A 19129-nucleotide genomic window follows, 5' to 3' on the forward strand; every position below is an offset into this window, starting at 1 on the left:
CTTGGGCCTGTATGGCTGCCAGTGGAACAGGCTCACTTGTCTTCATCGATGATGTGACTGCAGACAGAAGTAGAACAATGAATTCTGAAGTCTACAGAAATATTGTATCTGCTCAGATAAAACCAAATGCCTCCAAACTCATTGGACGGCACTTAATCACACAACAAGACAATGACCCTAAACATACTGCTAGAGCAACAAAGGGGTTTTTGATGGCCAAAAAGTGGAAAAACCTTGACTGGCCGAGTCAATCACCTTACTTACTTACTTACTTTATTGTCCCCATGGGGAAATTTTGTTGCAGTGTCATGTACACATTTAAAGTGGCGTTAAATACAAAACAAGATTGACAATACAACTTTCAATAACAGTCACGCACCAATAAAAGTAAGAAATAAGAAATAAAACATTTAAAACATTTAAAACAAAGACTAGCCAGATCACCAGATCTGAATCGAATTGAACATGCATTTTACATGCTGAAGAGGAGACTTAAGGCAATAAGTCCCCGAAACAAGCAGGAACTGAAGATGGCTGCAGTACAGGCCTGGCAGAGCATCACCAGGGAAGATACCCAGCGTCTGGTGATGGCGATGCATCGCAGACTTCAAGCAGTCATTGCATGCAAAGGATATGCGACCAAATATTAACAATGATTACTTTATTCTACATTATGTTAAACTGTCCAATGTTTTTTGATGCCCGAAAATGGGGGGGGGGCATGTACAAAAGCTTCTATAATTCGTAAACGGTTCATCCGATATGTATGAAAATACCCTCAAATTAAAGCTGACAGTCTGCACTTCACCCTCATTGTCATTGTATCCTTTCAAACTCAAAGTGCTAGAGTACAGAACCAAAATAACAAAAGAATGGTCACTGTCCAGTGAATTATGGAGCTCACTGTATATATATAACAGAGATTATTATCTTTTAAAACTTTGGTCAAAGGAAAGTCCTTCACAGCAGTAGAAGAAACATAGGAAGAGGATAGATTTACTCAACCAGTTTTAAGCAGTAACACAGGGACTAAAGGGTTTTGGGAAATGGTCTCCTAATGTAATTGAATACTCCTGTTGCATTGTTGTAAGATGCTCATCACTGGCCAGTACAGGTGAAATGTGGAGATATCTCTCTCTCTCTCTCTCTCTCTCTCTCTCTCTCTTCCACAACAGTACAATAGCTGTCTCTCTCTCTTCTCTCCACAATAGTACAACAGCTCTCGGCCACGGGAGGAGTGGGAGATGTGGCACCCAACGCTGATAGCTGAGGCCCTGTTTGCTATCGCCAACATCTTCAGCTCCCTGCGCCTCATCTCCTTGTTCACTGCCAACTCCCACCTGGGGCCTCTGCAGATCTCCCTGGGACGCATGCTGCTGGACATCCTCAAGTTCCTCTTCATCTACTGCCTGGTGTTGTTGGCCTTTGCCAATGGACTCAATCAGCTGTACTTCTACTATGAGACCAAGGCTTCGGATGAACCCAACAACTGCAAGGGCATCCGCTGTGAGAAGCAGAACAACGCCTTCTCTACGTGAGTCATCTCATTTGAGACGCCTTGTCCTGGGGATATGAGAATGGAGAACGACAAATACTGTATAATGACTAAAGGAGGGTTTTGGATAGACAGAAAGAAGAGTGTATAGAGAGATAGGCGGGACGAGTACATTCTGAGACAAGGAAGGGAGTGAAGAGGTAGAGGACAGGGTAAAGGAAGGAGGGTAAAGGAAGGAGGGTAAAGGAAGGAGCTTGAAATAAATTGAGAGTGGAGAAGAGACAGAATATGAAGAGATGTGAATAGACAGAACTGTTTGGGAAAAGGGAGTCAGGTTTGGAATAGGAGCAGGAAGAGGGTGGTAGATTTGGAATAGGAGTAGGAAGAGGGTGGTAGGTTTGGAATAGGAGCAGGAAGATGTGTCAGGTACAAAACAGGGTCTTATACTCCAATACCTATTACAATAGAAAAGCCCTTTTTCATTTGTCCCGAGGTTTCACAGAGAAACCTACAGTATGCACATAATCCTCTCCCTTTCCCGTAATGAATAAAATATTTGCAGTGTACCAAATCTCATCCGCTTCCTCCAGCCCCCGAGTCATGCTGGAGACTGAGCAGTTTGCATCTCTCGCCTCAATCTGTTTTTGGAGGTTTTAGTGGCTCATTGAGTTACTGTAATGCAAAATATCGGTTTAGGATTCATTCTTTGTTGGCATCACTGCATTTGCAGCTTACAGGGCTATGGTAATCGTTTGTGGCTCATCAAAGTCCAAATGAAGGTTATTGTAGAAAACACAAAACTCAAAGAAAGTCTCCCTCTGTCTCTGTATCTTGTTCTTTCCCAGGCTGTTTGAGACGCTGCAGTCCCTGTTCTGGTCGATATTCGGCCTGCTCAACTTGTACGTGACCAACGTGAAGGCACGCCATGAGTTCACAGAGTTTGTGGGAGCCACCATGTTCGGTACCTACAACGTTATCTCCCTGGTGGTGCTGCTCAACATGCTCATCGCCATGATGAATAACTCCTATCAGCTCATTGCTGTGAGTCACACACACACACAAGCACACACACACATACACACACGCACGCACGCACACAAAAAACCCCACACACTCAGCCGTCTGCTAGCTCCTTTATTATGGGAACTCACAGCCCACTGGGCACACTCTGGTTGGATCAGCGTTGTTTCCACGTCATTTCAATTAAATTACGTTGAACCAATGCTGAATAGACATTGAATTGACGTCTGCATCCAGTGGGATGGCCCTTCCCATCTTTTTTGTGGAGTTTTTGCCGGTGCTTATGGGTAAAGACTTTGGTATGCAAAAGACGAATGATGATCACTGCTTCTGTTGCATGATGAGCATGCGTCTCTTGCAGTTGATCTCCAGAAGTTATGCCAAGCGTCTCTCACTCTCTGCAGGAATAAGAACCGGAAGAGTAATTGTCATAAAATGTATTGTAGATCATGAAGGTCTTATTGAAGGTGATGGTCTTTACCTCAGAGTCTGTATTTTTCCGGTGCACAGAGACATAGTATTATCCCTTATTGTAACCTTTCTGCCAGATGTAAGCTGATGATAGAGGCCTTCCACCCAACGTGTCACTCTCCCTGGGAGCTGTGGGAGAAGTACACAACACACTAGGGGTGTAACGATCCATCTACTACATCGATGTATCGATTTATATTCCTATGATCCAACTACATCGATCTGTGCTCGGCGAGTTGGCCTTTTGGACAACATATATCAATCTAACAAAGTTTTAAAATGTAATAAATCGATTGTATCGATACTAGGAAATAACCCATTGGATTTAAGCACGTCAGACTTTATATGGATGTTTTTTCTTAGCACTTTTAATGATAAAGGCTTTAAACATTACTCGATTCAGTCTGCCTATCCGTGACGTCATCGCCCCGTGCCAGCAGCAGCGCAAAGGCGCAAAGACAACAAAACATAGCATGGCGGACGACAGAGGAGAAGCCGACGAGCGAGAAATTATCAAGCCACCATTGTGGTCCTTACAAGAAACAGGAATCTAGGAAACTTCACCTGCACTGTCCAGTATCCAGGTATTTATTTCAGTCACACTGGTTGAATTTATGGCTAAAAGGTTACTGAATCGATTTCAAGTCACTGAATCGTTTCGGATCGTATCATTCTAAATGAACCAATATCGTCCTTGAATCGTATCGACAACCACGAATCGTGATACAAATCGAATCGTTGTTAAAACGAATCGTTACACCCCTACAACACACACACACACACAATCACACACAAATAGAAAACACAAAAACACACACAAACACACACACACACACACACACACACACACACACAAACACAAACACAAATAGAAAACACAAAAACACACACACAAACACAAACACACATATACACACAAACAAGCACACACACACAAACACAAATACACACAAACAAGCACACACACACAAACAAACAAACACACACACACAAACACACACAAACAAACACACACACACACAAACACACACACACAAACACACACACACACAAACAAACAAACACACACACACACACAAACACAAACACACACAAACAAACACACACAAACACAAGCACACAGATCCTTTGATCAACCAACCAAACCCCTACCCCTCCCCTCAGACAACAGCTCATTGCCTAAGGCATATCTATGGAAGGGGAGACAGGATGTCACAACAGGATGAGGAAACAAGTTATTTCAAGCAGATTAAATGTTATTTTAGCCCTGCTATTAAGTGGGTTTTCATCACTCTCAGTGATAATGATGGTGATTGAATAGGATGTAAGAGAGTTTCAATTCTGCTAGTGAATACTCCACCTCCTTTAATATCTAAATGCCCTTGTACAGGACCATGCAGACATTGAATGGAAGTTTGCCCGCACCAAGCTGTGGATGAGTTATTTTGACGAGGGAGGAACTCTCCCGCCGCCCTTCAACATCGTCCCCAGCCCCAAGTCAGTGTGGTATCTGTGTGTGTGGATGCACAACCGCCTGTGTGGAGGGGACCAGCCCAGCCCTGATGACCAGAGGAAACACGAGAACTTAAAGGAGTTCACGGTAAAACATTTAGAAACCTGTAGTCAATATAGTATACAGTGTAAACACGTTCACTACATTTTCACCAGGCAGTTTCCTTTTGCTGTGTCATATCAGAGAAGAACAGGATGCTAACTCTCTTTCATGTGATTGGTTTCACCGCTGTCCTGTTCTTCTATTTCCATATAACAAACAAACAGGATCCTTGACTGTAAATGTTATGGAGAGCTTTACAATAGTGTTGGGGCTATCAGTGTTTGGCCCAGCTGGGATGTTACTGACGAGGGGCTGCATATCCTGGTTGTCCAGCTTCCAGCTGCAGTGAGCAGGCACATGTTGCCAAGCAACCCTGCCTCATGCTCCCAATTCCCTGGACATTTCCCATTCAGCTGAACTTCTCTCCTCTACCAGCAGCAATCGCCTGTTCTACCGTTCTACTGTTCTACTCCACACTCCTGCTAACACACAGGCACCCACGTTGCCTTCACCCACTCACCAAACACATGTTTTGGGATATAACATTGTATAATAACTCATATGCACCCTTTTAGATCAGTAGTATGGTTTGAAGAGGAGAAAATGTAGCAGAACAAAGCCAGAAATAACCATTGTATGGGTGCATCTAATTGAACAGATTAGAATAAGCCATGCAATACATAAAAACTGTGGTGGTCATTGAATTAATTGACTGCTAATTACTACGGTCTTTTTCATTGCTCTAAAATAAATAAATAGTTCCATTTGAGCCCGCTCCATATTAATGCAACCCTTTTCTACAGCTGATAACGAAGGCAATGCATATACAGTGCCTTCGGAAAGTATTCAGACCCCTTGACTTTTTCAACATTTTGTTACGTTACAGCCTTATTCTAAAATGGATTAAATGAAAAATGTTCCTCATCAATCTACACACAATACCCCATAATGACAAAGTGAAAACAGGTTTTTAGAAATGTTGGCAAATGTATTACATATAAAAAACAGAAATACCTTATTACATAAGTATGCAGACCCTTCACTATGAGACTCGAAATTGTCACGATCGTCGTAGTAATGAGTAGACCAAGGCGCAGCGTGAGAAACAAACATGACTTTAATTAGTTAAAGTTTCTAAACAAAACAAAACACGACTCGTGAAGTCCACGGTGACACTGACCGAACACGGAACAAAAACCCACAAACCCAAAGTGAAACACAGACAGTTAAATATGGCTCCCAATCAGAGACAACCAGCAAACAGCTGACACTCGTTGCCTCTGATTGGGAGTCACTCAGTCAAACATAGAAACAGAACACATAGAATGAACACACCCTGGCTCAACATAATGAGTCCCAGAGCCAGGGTGTGACAGAAATTGAGCTCAGGTGCATCCTGTTTCCATTGATCATCCTTGAGATGTTTCTACAACTTGATTGGAGTCCACCTGTGGTAAATTCAATTGATTGGACATGATCTGGAAAGGCATACAACTGTCTATATAAGGTCCCACAGTTGACAGCGCAAGTCAGAGCAAAAACCAAGCCATGAGGTCGAAGGAATTGTCCGTAGAGCGCCGAGACAGGATTGTGTCGAGGCACAGACCTGGGGAGGGGTACAAAACAATTTCTGCAGCGTTGAAGGTCCCCAGGAACACATTGGCCTCCATTATTCTTAAATGGACGAAGTTTGGAACCACCAAGACTCTTCCTAGAGCTGGCTACCCGGCCAAACTGAGCAATCGGGAGAGAAGGGCCTTGGTCAGGGAGGTGACCAAGAACCCGATTGTCACTCTGACAAAGCTCTAGAGTTCCTCTGTGGAGATGGGAGAACCGTCCAGAAGGACAACCATCTCTGCAGGACTCCACCAATCAGGCCTTTATGGTAGAGTGGCCAGACGGAAGCCACTCTTCAGTAAAAGGCACATGACAGCCCACTTGGAGTTTGCCAAAATGTACCTAAAGACTGTCAGACCATGAGAAACAAGATTCTCTGGTCTGATGAAACCAAGATTGAACTCTTTGGCCTGAATGCCAACCGTCACGTCTGGAGGAAACCTGGCACCATCTCTACGGTGAAGCATGGTGGTGGCAGCATCATCCTGTGGGGATGTTTTTCAGTGGCAGAGACTAGGAGACTAGTCAGGATTGAGGGAAAAAACTGAGCAAAGTACAGAGAGATCCTTGATGAAAACCTGCTCCAGACCGCTCAGGACCTCAGGACAACGACCTTAAGCACACAGCCAAGACAATGTAGGAGTGGCTTCGGGATAAGTCTCTGAATGTCCTTGAGTGGGCCAGCCAGAGCCCGGACTTGAACCCGATCTAACATATCTGGAGAGACCTGAAAATAGATGTGCAGCGACGCTCCCCATCCAATCTGACAGAGCTTGAGAGGATCTGCAGAGAAGAATGGGAGAAATTCCCCAAATACAGGTGTGCCAAGCTTGTAGCATCATACCGAAGAAGACTCGATGCTGTAATCGCTGCCAAAGGTGCTTCAACAAAGTACTGCAGGGTCTGAATACTTATGTAAATGTGATATTTAAGTTTAGTATTTTTAATAAATTAGCAAACATTTCTAAAAACCAGTTTTTGCTTTGTCATTATGGGGTATTGTGTGTAGATCGATGAGGGGGAAAAACGATTTAATCAATTTTAGAATAAGGCTGTAACCTAACAAAATGTGGAAAAAGTCAAGAGGTCTGAATACTTTACAAAGGCACTGTATATGTATGTATATAAATTCCTTAGGTCTTTAACCACTGTTCAGAACATGTGTATTTACGTCACTCTCACAGTGTAACATGTAGCAGCAGAGAAACCAGTAGAGTGATACTAATATATCTGGGCTGTTGATAGAAATTCTACACATGAACAAATGTCATTCGATTCTTCTGCTTTTCATGTGGTTCTAGGAGCGTCATGCTGACAACCTGATTCAGAACCAGCACTATCAGGTAACTGGCTGCTGTCATAACAACCATGGACAGGAGTGTCTGCACATCTCTCACACACACGCACACAAACACCTCTTATTGTTGAGCCGGATCCGTGACATTTGTTTACCGTGCAAAACATTTGTGCTGCACATGTTTATTAGAATATATTACACTGTTGACCGTGTAGCAGACAGAATATATTACTAATCTGTTGACCTTGTAGCGGGGGGGAACAGGTGTCCTTGAGTTACTGGATGTATCGTCGTCATGGTGCTGGTGAGCTTGGTGGCAGGTTAGATTTTATCCCAGACATACAGTATGTTCATTTGCTTATCAGTCCGTCCTCGCCACAGTAATTGCAATTAGCCCAACCTTTGGCGGCCCTCCTCTCCTCCCCTTCACCAAGGCAAGGCCTTGTGCTGCTGGGGCTCCCCTGGTGACCTCTAACACCAAGCAGACTAAGCCAGACTCAAATGCTTTGACTGGAGCCTGCGCTGTCTAATGAACATACTTTATCAAGGAATATAGCTGCAGCTCTAAATGAATGAGATTGGGGAATAGGGCAGAACCTATCAGAGAAAGAGGGGCTCTGAGGCAACCCTTTGTGCATGTGGTGAGGTGAGGGGTACCCTTCCATAGTGCAGATTGTTAGATCAAATATACAAGCACCTCCACAAATATCCTCCTTCACAATAAATTGAACGGAGTTGTTTATTCGCAAAATAATCCATCTGTAAAAGAAACAGGTTTGATTGGTCCATTGTCTCCTGAACATGCAAAGTTATGCCTGTCCAGATTTTCACCTCAAGCTAATACATACAGTGGGGGAAAAAAAGTATTTAGTCAGCCACCAATTGTGCAAGTTCTCCCACTTAAAAAGATGAGAGAGGCCTGTAATTTTCATCATAGGTACACGTCAACTATGACAGACAAATTGAGAAGAAAAAAAATCACGGAAATCCCATTGTAGGATTTTTAATGAATTTATTTGAAAATTATGGTGGAAAATAAGAATTTGGTCACCTACAAACAAGCAAGATTTCTGGCTCTCACAGACCTGTAACTTCTTCTTTAAGAGGCTCCTCTGTCCTCCACTCGTTACCTATATTAATGGCACCTGTTTGAACTTGTTATCAGTATAAAAGACACCTGTCCACAACCTCAAACAGTCACACTCCAAACTCCACTATGGCCAAGACCAAAGAGCTGTCAAAGGACACCAGAAACAAAATTGTAGACCTGCACCAGGCTGGGAAGACTGAATCTGCAATAGGTAAGCAGCTTGGTTTGAAGAAATCAACTGTGGGAGCAATTATTAGGAAATGGAAGACATACAAGACCACTGATAATCTCCCTCGATCTGGGGCTCCACGCAAGATCTCACCCCGTGGGGTCAAAATGATCACAAGAACGGTGAGCAAAAATCCCAGAACCACACGGGGGACCTAGTGAATGACCTGCAGAGAGCTGGGACCAAAGTAACAAAGCCTACCATCAGTAACACACTACGCCGCTAGGGACTCAAATCCTGCAGTGCCAGACGTGTCCCCCTGCTTAAGCCAGTACATGTCCAGGCCCGTCTGAAGTTTGCTAGAGTGCATTTGGATGATCCAGAAGAGGATTGGGAGAATGTCATATGGTCAGATGAAACCAAAATAGAACTTTTTGGTAAAAACTCAACTCGTCGTGTTTGGAGGACAAAGAATGCTGAGTTGCATCCAAAGAACACCATACCTACTGTGAAGCATGGGGGTGGAAACATCATGCTTTGGGTGTCATGGGGTGCTGAAGGTGGGTGTGGTGCAGGAATCAAGCGCAGGACGCAGAAGCTAAGTCCAAAAGACTTTAGTGAGTTATTCACGTAGTACACGAGAACAATAAGCCCGGAGGCGAAATAACGGCGCACACAGGCGTCAAACAAACGGCGCACTAACATGTGCGAAAACCTCTCCAAACACGGAGGGAAGAATACGTAGCTCCGAACACCAACAGAGGAGCAATCACACACAACACCATACACACACAACGAGAACTAAATAGGACACTAACGAGGACTAACTAGACACAGGTGTACAACATCCAGACAAAACCAAACGAACATGAAACATAGATTGGTGGCAGCTAGTACTCCGGGGACGACGACCGCCGAAACCTGCCCGAACAAGGAGGAGGAGCAGCCTCGGCCGAAACCGTGACAGTACACCCCCCCCCCCCCTTGACGCGCGGCTCCAGCCGTGCGCCGACCCCGGCCTCGGCGACGACCAGGAGGGCGTGGAGCAGGGCGCGCGGGATGGTCCCGGTGGAACTCCGACAGGAGAGATGGGTCTAGGATGTCCCTCCGCGGCACCCAGCACCGCTCCTCCGGGCCGTATCCCTCCCACTACACGAGATACTGGAGACTCCCCATCCGGCGTCTTGAGTCCAAGATGGACCGAACGGTGTACGCCGGAGCTCCCTCGATGTCCAATGGGGGCGGAGGAGTCTCTCCTATCTCACCTTCCTGGAGTGGACCAGCTACCACCGGCCTGAGAAGAGACACATGGAACGAGGGGTTAATATTCTTATATTCAACAGGCAGATGTAACCTATAACACACCTCGTTCAATCTTCTCAGGACTTTAAAAGGCCCCACAAACCGCCGACCCAGCTTCCGGCAGGGCAGGCGGAGGGGTAGGTTTCTGGTAGAGAGCCAGACTCGATCTCCGGGTGCGTACACCGGCTCCTCACTGCGGTGGAGATCGGCGCATGCCTTGTGACGACGGATGGCCCGCTGCAGGTGGACGTGTGCAGCGTTCCACGTCTCCTCCGAGCGCCTCATCCAATCATCCACCGCAGGGGCCTCGATCTGGCTCTGCTGCCAAGGTGCCAGAACCGGCTGGTAACCTAACACACATTGGAAGGGGGTTAGGTTGGTAGAGGAGTGGCGGAGAGAGTTCTGGGCCATCTCGGCCCAGGGAATGTACCGAGCCCACTCCTCAGGCCGGTCCTGGCAATACGACCTCAGAAACCTACCCACATCCTGGTTGACTCGTTCTACCTGCCCGTTACTCTCCGGGTGGTACCCTGAGGTAAGGCTCACCGAGACCCTCAAACGTTCCATGAACGCTCTCCATACTCGGGAGGTAAACTGGGGGCCTCGATCAGACACTATATCCTCGGGTACCCCGTAATGCCGGAAGACGTGGGTAAATAGGGCCTCTGCGGTTTGTAGGGCAGTAGGAAGACCCGACATAGGGAGAAGACGACAGGCCTTAGAGAACCGGTCCACAACGACCAGGATGGTGGTATTCCCCTGAGAGAGGGGAAGGTCTGTCACAAAATCCACCGAGAGGTGGGACCATGGTCGTTGTGGAACGGGCAGGGGTTGTAACTTACCCCTGGGCAGGTGTCTGGGCGCCTTACACTGGGCGCACACCGAGCAGGAGGAGACATAAACCCTCACATCCCTGGCTAACGTGGGCCACCAGTATTTAGTGCTAAGACAATGCACTGTCCGGCCAATACCCGGATGTCCAGAGGAGGGTGACGTGTGAGCCCAGTAAATGAGTCGATCCCGAATCTCGAGCGGAACGTACTTCCGACCCTCAGGACACTGTGGAGGGCTGGGGTCGGGTACGCAACGCCGCTCGATTTCGGCATCGACCTCCCACACCACCGGTGCCACAAGACAAGACTCCGGTAGTATGGGAGTAGGCTCAACGGACCTCTCCTCCGTGTCATACCGCCGGGACAGCGCATCTGCCTTACCATTCTGGGACCCAGGGATGTACGTGATTTTAAATACGAACCTGGCGAAACATACTCCATCGAGCCTGGCGAGGGTTCAGTCTCCTCGCTGCCCGGATGTACTCCAGGTTCCGATGGTCAGTCAAAATGAGGAAAGGGTGTTGAGCCCCCTCAAGCCAATGCCTCCACACCTTAAGGGCCTGAACTACAGCTAACAGCTCCCTGTCCCCGACGTCATAATTTCGCTCCGCCGGGCTGAGCTTTTTAGAGTAAAAAAGCACAGGGGCGGAGTTTAGGTGGCGTGCCGGACCGTTGAGAGGCACGGCCCCTATACCGGCTTCAGACGCGTCCACCTCTACCTGAAAGGGTAATGCGGGATCCGGATGCGCCAGCACCGAGCCGACGTAAACAGGTCCTTCAGTCTCTTAAAGGCCCTGTCCGCATCAGCTGACCACTGCAGGCGCACCGGACCCCCCTTTCAGAAGGGACGTGATGGGAGCTGCCACCTGTCCAAAACCCCGGATAAACCTCCGGTAGTAATTCGCAAAGCCCAAGAACTGCTGCACCTCTTTGACAGTGGTTGGGGTTTGCCAATTATGCACAGCTGACACCCGATCCACCTCCATTCTCACCCCTGACGCGGACAACCGATAACCCAAAAAGGAGACCGACTCCTGGAAAAACAGACATTTCTCTGCCTTGACATATAGGTCGTGCTCCAACAGCCTCCTCAAGACACGACGCACCAGGGCTATATGCTCGGCTCGGGTAGACGAGTACACTAGAATGTCATCAATGTACACGACCACCCCTTGCCCCTGCATATCCCGGAAAATGTCATCTACGAAGGATTGGAAAACTGATGGAGCATTCATCAACCCATATGGCATGACGAGATACTCGAAATGACCTGACGTGGTACTAAACGCTGTTTTCCATTCGTCGCCCTCCCTAATGCGCACCAAGTTATACGCGCTCCTGAGATCCAGTTTTGTGAAAAACCGCAATCCATGCAATGACTCCGTCATGGTCGCAATCAGAGGGAGTGGATAACTGTATTCCACAGTAATCTGATTGAGACCACGGTAATCGATGCACGGGCGCAACCCTCCATCTTTTTTCTTCACAAAAAATAAGCTCGAGGAGGCGGGAGAAGTGGAGGGCCGTATGTATCCTTGTCTCAAAGATTAGTCTATGTAAGTTTCCATAGCTTTTCTCTCCTCTTGAGACAAAGGATACACGTGGCTCCGTGGGAGCGCTGCTCCTGCCTGGAGATCAATCGCACAATCCCCCTGTCTATGAGGAGGCAACTGCGTCGCCCTAGCTTTACTAAACACGAGAGCTAAATCCCCATATTCAGGCGGAATGTGCAGTGCGGGCACTTGGTTTGGACTTTCCACCGAAGTCGCCCCTACGGAAACACCCAGACATCGCCCCTCACACTGAGCAGACCACCCATCGAGAGCCCTCTGTTGCCACGAAATAGCAGGGTTATGGGTGCTTAACCAGGGAATTCCCAGCACCACCGGGTACGCAGGAGAGTCGATCAGATACAACTGTATAGTCTCCTCATGACCCCCCTGCGCACACATCCTAAGTGGCGCTGTGACTTCCCTAATCAACCCCGACCCCAACGGGCGGCTATCTAAAGCATGAACGGGAAAAGGCTTGTCAACAGGTAGGAGAGGGATCCCTAAATCTAAACAAAACTTCCGATCAACAAAATTCCCAGCTGCGCCTGAATCTACTAGCGCCTTATGCTGGGAATGAGGTGCAATCTGTGGAAAACAAACAGGTATACAAAAGTGCGCAACAGAGAGCTCTGGGTAAGTGGGGCGTCTACTCACCTGGGAAGCCTCCCCAGTGCGTGGCCTGTTGTCTCCTCCCTCGGGGAACCCTCCCCAGCACCTGGCCGCAGTGTGCCCTCCACGACCGCACTTGGTGCAGGGGACAGGCCCCCTCGGGCTCCTCCTCCTCCTTCCTCTAGCGCCAGCACCCCGAGCTCCATAGGGCTCGGCTCGGAGGTGCCGGAGGGTGGAATGGACGGACCCCACTCGGGACGTCCACGGGTGGCCAGCAGGGTGTCCAGACGGATGGACATATCGACCAACTGGTCGAAGGTGAAATTGGTGTCCCTGCAGGCCAACTCACGTTGAACGTCCTCCCGTAGGCTACATCGAAAATGGTCGATGAGGGCCCGTTCATTCCACCCTGCGTCTGCCGCTAGAGTCCGGAACTCCAGCGCGAACGCCTGTGCGCTCCTCTTCCCCTATCTCAGGTGGACTAGACGCTCCCCCGCCGCTTTGCCCTCAGGTGGATGGTCGAACACGGCCTTGAAGCGACGGGAGAACTCGGCGTAGGAGATGGTGGTGGCGTCCATCCTCCTCCACTTGGCGTTGGCCCATTCCAACGCCTTGCCTGTGAGACAGGAGATGAGGGCGGCAACGCTCTCGTGTCCCGAGGGCACCGGGTGTACAGTGGCCAGGTAGAGCTCCACCTGCAGGAGGAACCCCTGACACCCGGCAGCTGTTCCGTCATACGCCCTCGGGAGCGAGAGCCGAATCCCACTGGGTTCTGGACCTGGGACTGGTGGACCGGCCGATGGGGTTGGCAGGGTAGGTGGAGGTGTGGGTACCCCTCTGGACTCCCATCGGTGCAGGGTGTTGATGACGTCCTGAAGAGCGGTCCCCAGTTGTCGTATCTGGTCATCCTGGCCACGGACATGCTCCTCCAGCGACTCAGGCGTGACGGTTGCTCCTGCTGATTCCATTCAAGTGGTGTGTGATTCTGTCATGGGGTGCTGAAGGTGGGTGTGGTGCAGGAATCAAGCGCAGGACGCAGAAGCTAAGTCCAAAAGACTTTAGTGAGTTATTCACGTAGTACACGAGAACAATAAGCCCTGAGGCGAAATAAAGGCGCACACAGGCGTCAAACAAACGGTGCACTAACATGTGCGAAAACCTCTCCAAACACGGAGGGAAGAATACGTAGCTCCGAACACCAACATAGGAGCAATCACACACAACACCATGCACACACAACGAGAACTAAATAGGACACTAACGAGGACTAACTAGACACAGGTGTACAACATCCAGACAAAACCAAACGAACATGAAACATAGATCGGTGGCAGCTAGTACTCCGGGGACGACGACCGCCGAAACCTGCCCGAACAAGGAGGAGCAGCCTCGGCCGAAACCGTGACATTGGGGCTGTTTTTCTGCAAAGGGACCAGGACGTGAGATTTTGAGTGAAAACCTCCTTCCATCAGCAAGGGCATTGAAGATGAAACGTGGCTGGGTCTTTCAGCATGACAATGATCCCAAACACACTGCCCGGGCAACGAAGGAGTGGCTTCGTAAGAAGCATTTCAAGGTCCTGGAGTGGCCTAGCCAGTCTCCAGATCTCAACCCCATAGAAAATCTTTGGAGGGAGTTGAAAGTCCGTGTTGCTCAGTGACAGCCCCAAAACATCACTGCTCTAGAGGATATCTGCATGGAGGAATGGGCCAAAATACCAGCAACAGTGTGTGAAAACCTTGTGAAGACTTGCAGAAAACGTTTGACCTGTGTCATTGCCAACAAAGGGTATATAACAAAGTATTGAGAAACTTTTGTTATTGACCAAATACTTATTTTCCACCATAATTAGCAAATAAATGATTTTTTTCTCATTTTGTCTGTCATAGTTGACGTGTACCTATGATGAAAATTACAGGCCTCTCTCATCTTTTTAAGTGGGAGAACATGCACAATTGGTGGCTGACTAAATACTTTTTTTCCCCACTGTATGTCATGAATATGCCTAAACAGTTTTTCCTTGTTAAACCCAAAATGCAAATATATGCATGTAAGGAAGGAAGAACCACTTTACCCACATCTCAGATCATTTCCTCCTTAGGGAGGTACAAGTCTAGAAAAATAGCTTACAAGGAAAAATATTCTAGTTTGTTAAATGTGCCCATAACTTCAGCATTCATTACATACTGTAGTAGTAGGGTATATAATGTGATTGTTTCTCTGCTGTGACTGTCTCTATGTGCAGGAGGTGATCAGGAACCTGGTGAAGAGGTATGTAGCAGCCACGATCCGCAGTGCTAAGACAGACGAGGGACTGACTGAGGAGAATTTTAAGGTAGTTTTCTCAGAAGTCTCGTATTTAAACGTTCATCCCCAAAATGTGCCTCTATACCACAGTCATAGAGCAATATCTAACTGTCCCTCATTGTTCATCTCTCTATCCCCCTCTTAACTGATCTCTCCATCCTCTCTATCCCCCTCTTAACTGATCTGAAGGAGCTGAAGCAGGACATCTCCAGTTTCCGCTATGAGGTGTTGGATCTGCTGGGGAACAGGAAGCCCCCGCGGAGAACTTATTCATCCAGCAGTGAGGCGACTCAGCAAGACGAGGCCAACAAGGAGGGGGAGGGAGGGGCCGGACAGGGTCAGTCCAGGGACCAAGGGGCCAAGGGGGTGTCCTTCAGCATGTCAACCGCTGAGAGGAAGAGCAAGGACTCTGAGTTCAGTGTCTCCGCCCTCTTTAAGTCCATGTCAGGGGTGGAGGGGCCAGTGGACAACAAACCAAAGTGCAATGGGCTGCGGTTCTCCTCCTCCTCCCCCTCCTCTGCTGCGTTCAGCCGCAGTGGTGGCCGGCTGCAGTCCAAGAGAGACTCCATCAGGAGGCTGGGCCTGCTCTTCTCCCGCATGAACGGACACGTCCCAGAACCCAGGGCCCCTCCTCCCAGCATGCACCAGCCCACCTTTAGCATCTCAGATGGCCTGCTTCGTCAGCCCACAACCTGGCCGGACGTCCATATCCCCCGCAATCCCCAGGTTACACGCAGCCAGTTCCACCTGGACCGGCTGGGGGTGAACCTGAAAGAGGAACAACAGGCCCAAGCCCCTAACCAGGCCCCACCCCAGGGTTCACCCCAGCAGGCTAACGGGAGTGACAGCCTGCTCCTACGGCCCCTGGGCCACTTACCACCGCCCCCGGGCCTCTCCCTGCTGCCCCTGCACTGTGCTTCCAGCATCAGGGCCTCCAGCTCCCAGGCTGTCCTCCTGGGCTCTAGTGAGGACATGTATGAGGGCTGGATAGGACCATGTGATGAGCTGGACTCTTCTGAGTGGGGGGCTGAGCAGGAGGACTCCATCACCACACAGCTTTAGAGACACACACCACCCCCGGAATAATGCAGGACAGCAAACTACAGTATGTTCAGGTCACTCTGCTGAGAGGACAGAGAGAAAAAGTGTCTGACTCAAGTATTCAAAACCCAGGACTCATTTTCTCAAAGATATCATAGCAAAGTAGGAAGATTCTAAACATATAATGAAAAAAACAAGCTTCATCTATTGCAATAGAACTACATGTTTGCATACTGCCACCTAGCTGTGATGCTTAAATCTTTGTTTGCGGTCTGTAAGTTCACCATCCTCTCTCAACACGTGTTCTATTACAGTTCCGGCCCAGTTAATTATATTTTACTCATCAAAATATCACTGAGATAAGGGGGTCATATACACAGGTGAGTTATTACCATTGTCCAAACTTCTACTCTCTTACAAATTTGTTTAATCTCTTGTTGCAAGTTTTTCTATTTTCTTTTACCAGACTGTTTTGCGGGGTGGTGTGCCATATACAAATGCCAAATGTCCTCTATACAGTAGTGTGTTCTGTTTGGTACATCATTTAACCTAAACATGAATGGTTAATATCATGGTGGAACAGGTCATGTGACATATGTTTATTTCAGGTTTGCAGGTTGATTCTTTTCAAGTTGTTTTTGAACAATTAACTAAGAATACTGTCCTCTGTTTTTCTATGAAAGTTGTATTTTTCTATATTTTCTTGGAAATAAGGCACTACCCATTTTTGGCAATTGAGACAGGAAATGCATGATATTAGTAGAGGTAGATTTATTTATCCCTAGTTTTAATGTTTACTTTTAGTCTCCTTTGTTTTGGACAAGATGGCTGTGAATTATAATACTCAAGATCAATTTGGCAGAGGACCCCTACGCAAACAACGTTTCATAGTTGTCGAAAACAAGCTTGTATACAAATACCTATTTTTATTTGATCATTAGATTAAGCATTATCTATTCAAATACATTAAATCATATTTGACAGATTCTTAGGAGAACTAGGATTCCAAGACTGGGCCATGTAATATGATAGGCTGTATTGTGGTCAAATAAAACTGGACTGAACTGTCAAAAATTTTGAAATAGCTATACTCTGGGCTGTTAGTGACAGCTCAATGCATTCGCTAGTTGCAGTATTCAGGACTCACCTTAGATAATGTGCTGTCCCATAATTCGAAATGAACAGTTTTGTAATTGCATTGCATCTGATCTTTTTTTTCACTAATTGGTCTTTTGACCAATCAGATCAGCTATTTTTCTAATAATTGGGCAAAAGATCAGAATTTGTCTGCCTGTGTAAACGCAGCCTTGCTCAGTGAATAAAACTGCCGGAGTATCAGTGAGCTAGCATGTCTGGAAGGGTAGCAGCAACATCGGTCTTGTGTGCTGTCAAGGGTCCTGACCCTCAGACACCACGATCGTACCAAATTACTTCTCTAAAGCAGGGCTCGCCAACCCTGTTTCTGTAAAGTTTTCTTTCCAATCCTAATCTAGCGCACCCGAGTCTAATAAGAAGCTGGTTGATAAGATTAATCAGATTAGTTCAGGGATTCTTGAAAGTCGGGACAATCCTTGTCTGGCAGGGAAAATGTATTTAATAGTAAAAAAAAAATTAAAAAAATTGTTTCATTATTTGTGATAAAAAAATACATTTAGGTGAATTTATAAGGGAAAATATTTGTTTTTGTAAAAAAATATATTTTAAATTTTATTCATTTCCCTGTCGGGCTCTGTGCCAGGAAATGCCAATAAACCAAAGGATCAACATGTGTAACTCCCCCAAAAGGTGTTGAAAATTGGAAAATGGGCGAAAACGTATATTAACTACAAAGGGATCTCATGTAGTTTCTTGCAATAACCCTCTTTGACTTTAAGGAATATTTCTCTCAAAACTGTGACTCCTAAAAAAAAGTGTCCGGAGTTTTGGTCAACTCTGTCAGATTTGAGTAAAATCCCAAATGAATCAGAAATTAGCAGGGTCAGCTATACCTGAGAACCCATTCTTAATCTCCTGATTACAGGTATTGCAACAAGACAAGAAGGTAACCCATACAAATAAATGGAAGTATGGAGGTAGTTTTGTGCCAACAAAAATAAGGGGTTAACAAAAACAAACAAAAAAAAGATCCTGAGCTTTCTTATGTCGGCTAGAAATAGGACAGACACTTCAAAACCTTATGATTTGTTTTGACTGTCTTTTTTGCCATTTATGAATGTGTTATTCAATGCATTTCTGAGCTATAGTAGTAAAGGTCAAATTCAATATTTTATCAAATATTTTTATGATCCATAGTATGACCATCTTAAAACAATTCCATATGTTAGATTAGAGGTTAAAGCCTCAAATGATAAGATAAGCCAACTTTCAAAACAAGTCCTTTTTGACTAACCACAGCAGTCAACTAGCTAGCTAGGCAGCTGTTTAGCTTTGTAGTACATTCACTAATTTGTTTGTAAACAATTAACAAGCTAGTTAGCTACCACGTCATGTCAACCTGTCAGAGTAGCTAGCAAGCAACAAGATATGCCAAAAAAAGTCTAAAAACCACTTGAGGGCAAATATCAGATTTGACCGTTCAGACAAGTCGCATGGCCAGGAATCAGATATGTATGACTTCAAACCACCTACGAAGGTGGCTTGAAATATCCGATTCCATGTGGCTTTTGGCTGTTCAGACTGCAGGAAAAACAGAATCAAATCTGATATGCAATGTTTTTTTGAGTCACTTCAAAACTGCCAATGTAAACAAGGCTTTAGAATATGAGTTATG

General features: G+C 46.7%; 1 protein-coding gene across 1 annotated transcript in view; it reads left to right on the forward strand.

The window, feature by feature from the left end:
* LOC121542129 (short transient receptor potential channel 5-like) overlaps positions 1-18453 on the forward strand; it is a 45555-nt gene extending 27102 nt beyond the window's left edge. Inside the window, exons 7-12 of the mRNA XM_041851608.2 lie at positions 1212-1534; positions 2341-2536; positions 4377-4586; positions 7460-7501; positions 15257-15346; positions 15508-18453. Coding sequence (XP_041707542.1) covers positions 1212-1534; positions 2341-2536; positions 4377-4586; positions 7460-7501; positions 15257-15346; positions 15508-16380 — 1734 coding nt within the window. The 3' untranslated portion in view covers positions 16381-18453. The remainder of the gene's footprint in view (positions 1-1211; positions 1535-2340; positions 2537-4376; positions 4587-7459; positions 7502-15256; positions 15347-15507) is intronic.
* The last annotated feature ends 676 nt before the right edge of the window (positions 18454-19129 follow it).

This window comes from Coregonus clupeaformis, chromosome 27, assembly GCF_020615455.1.
Source record: "Coregonus clupeaformis isolate EN_2021a chromosome 27, ASM2061545v1, whole genome shotgun sequence".
Lineage (NCBI taxonomy): Eukaryota > Metazoa > Chordata > Actinopteri > Salmoniformes > Salmonidae > Coregonus > Coregonus clupeaformis.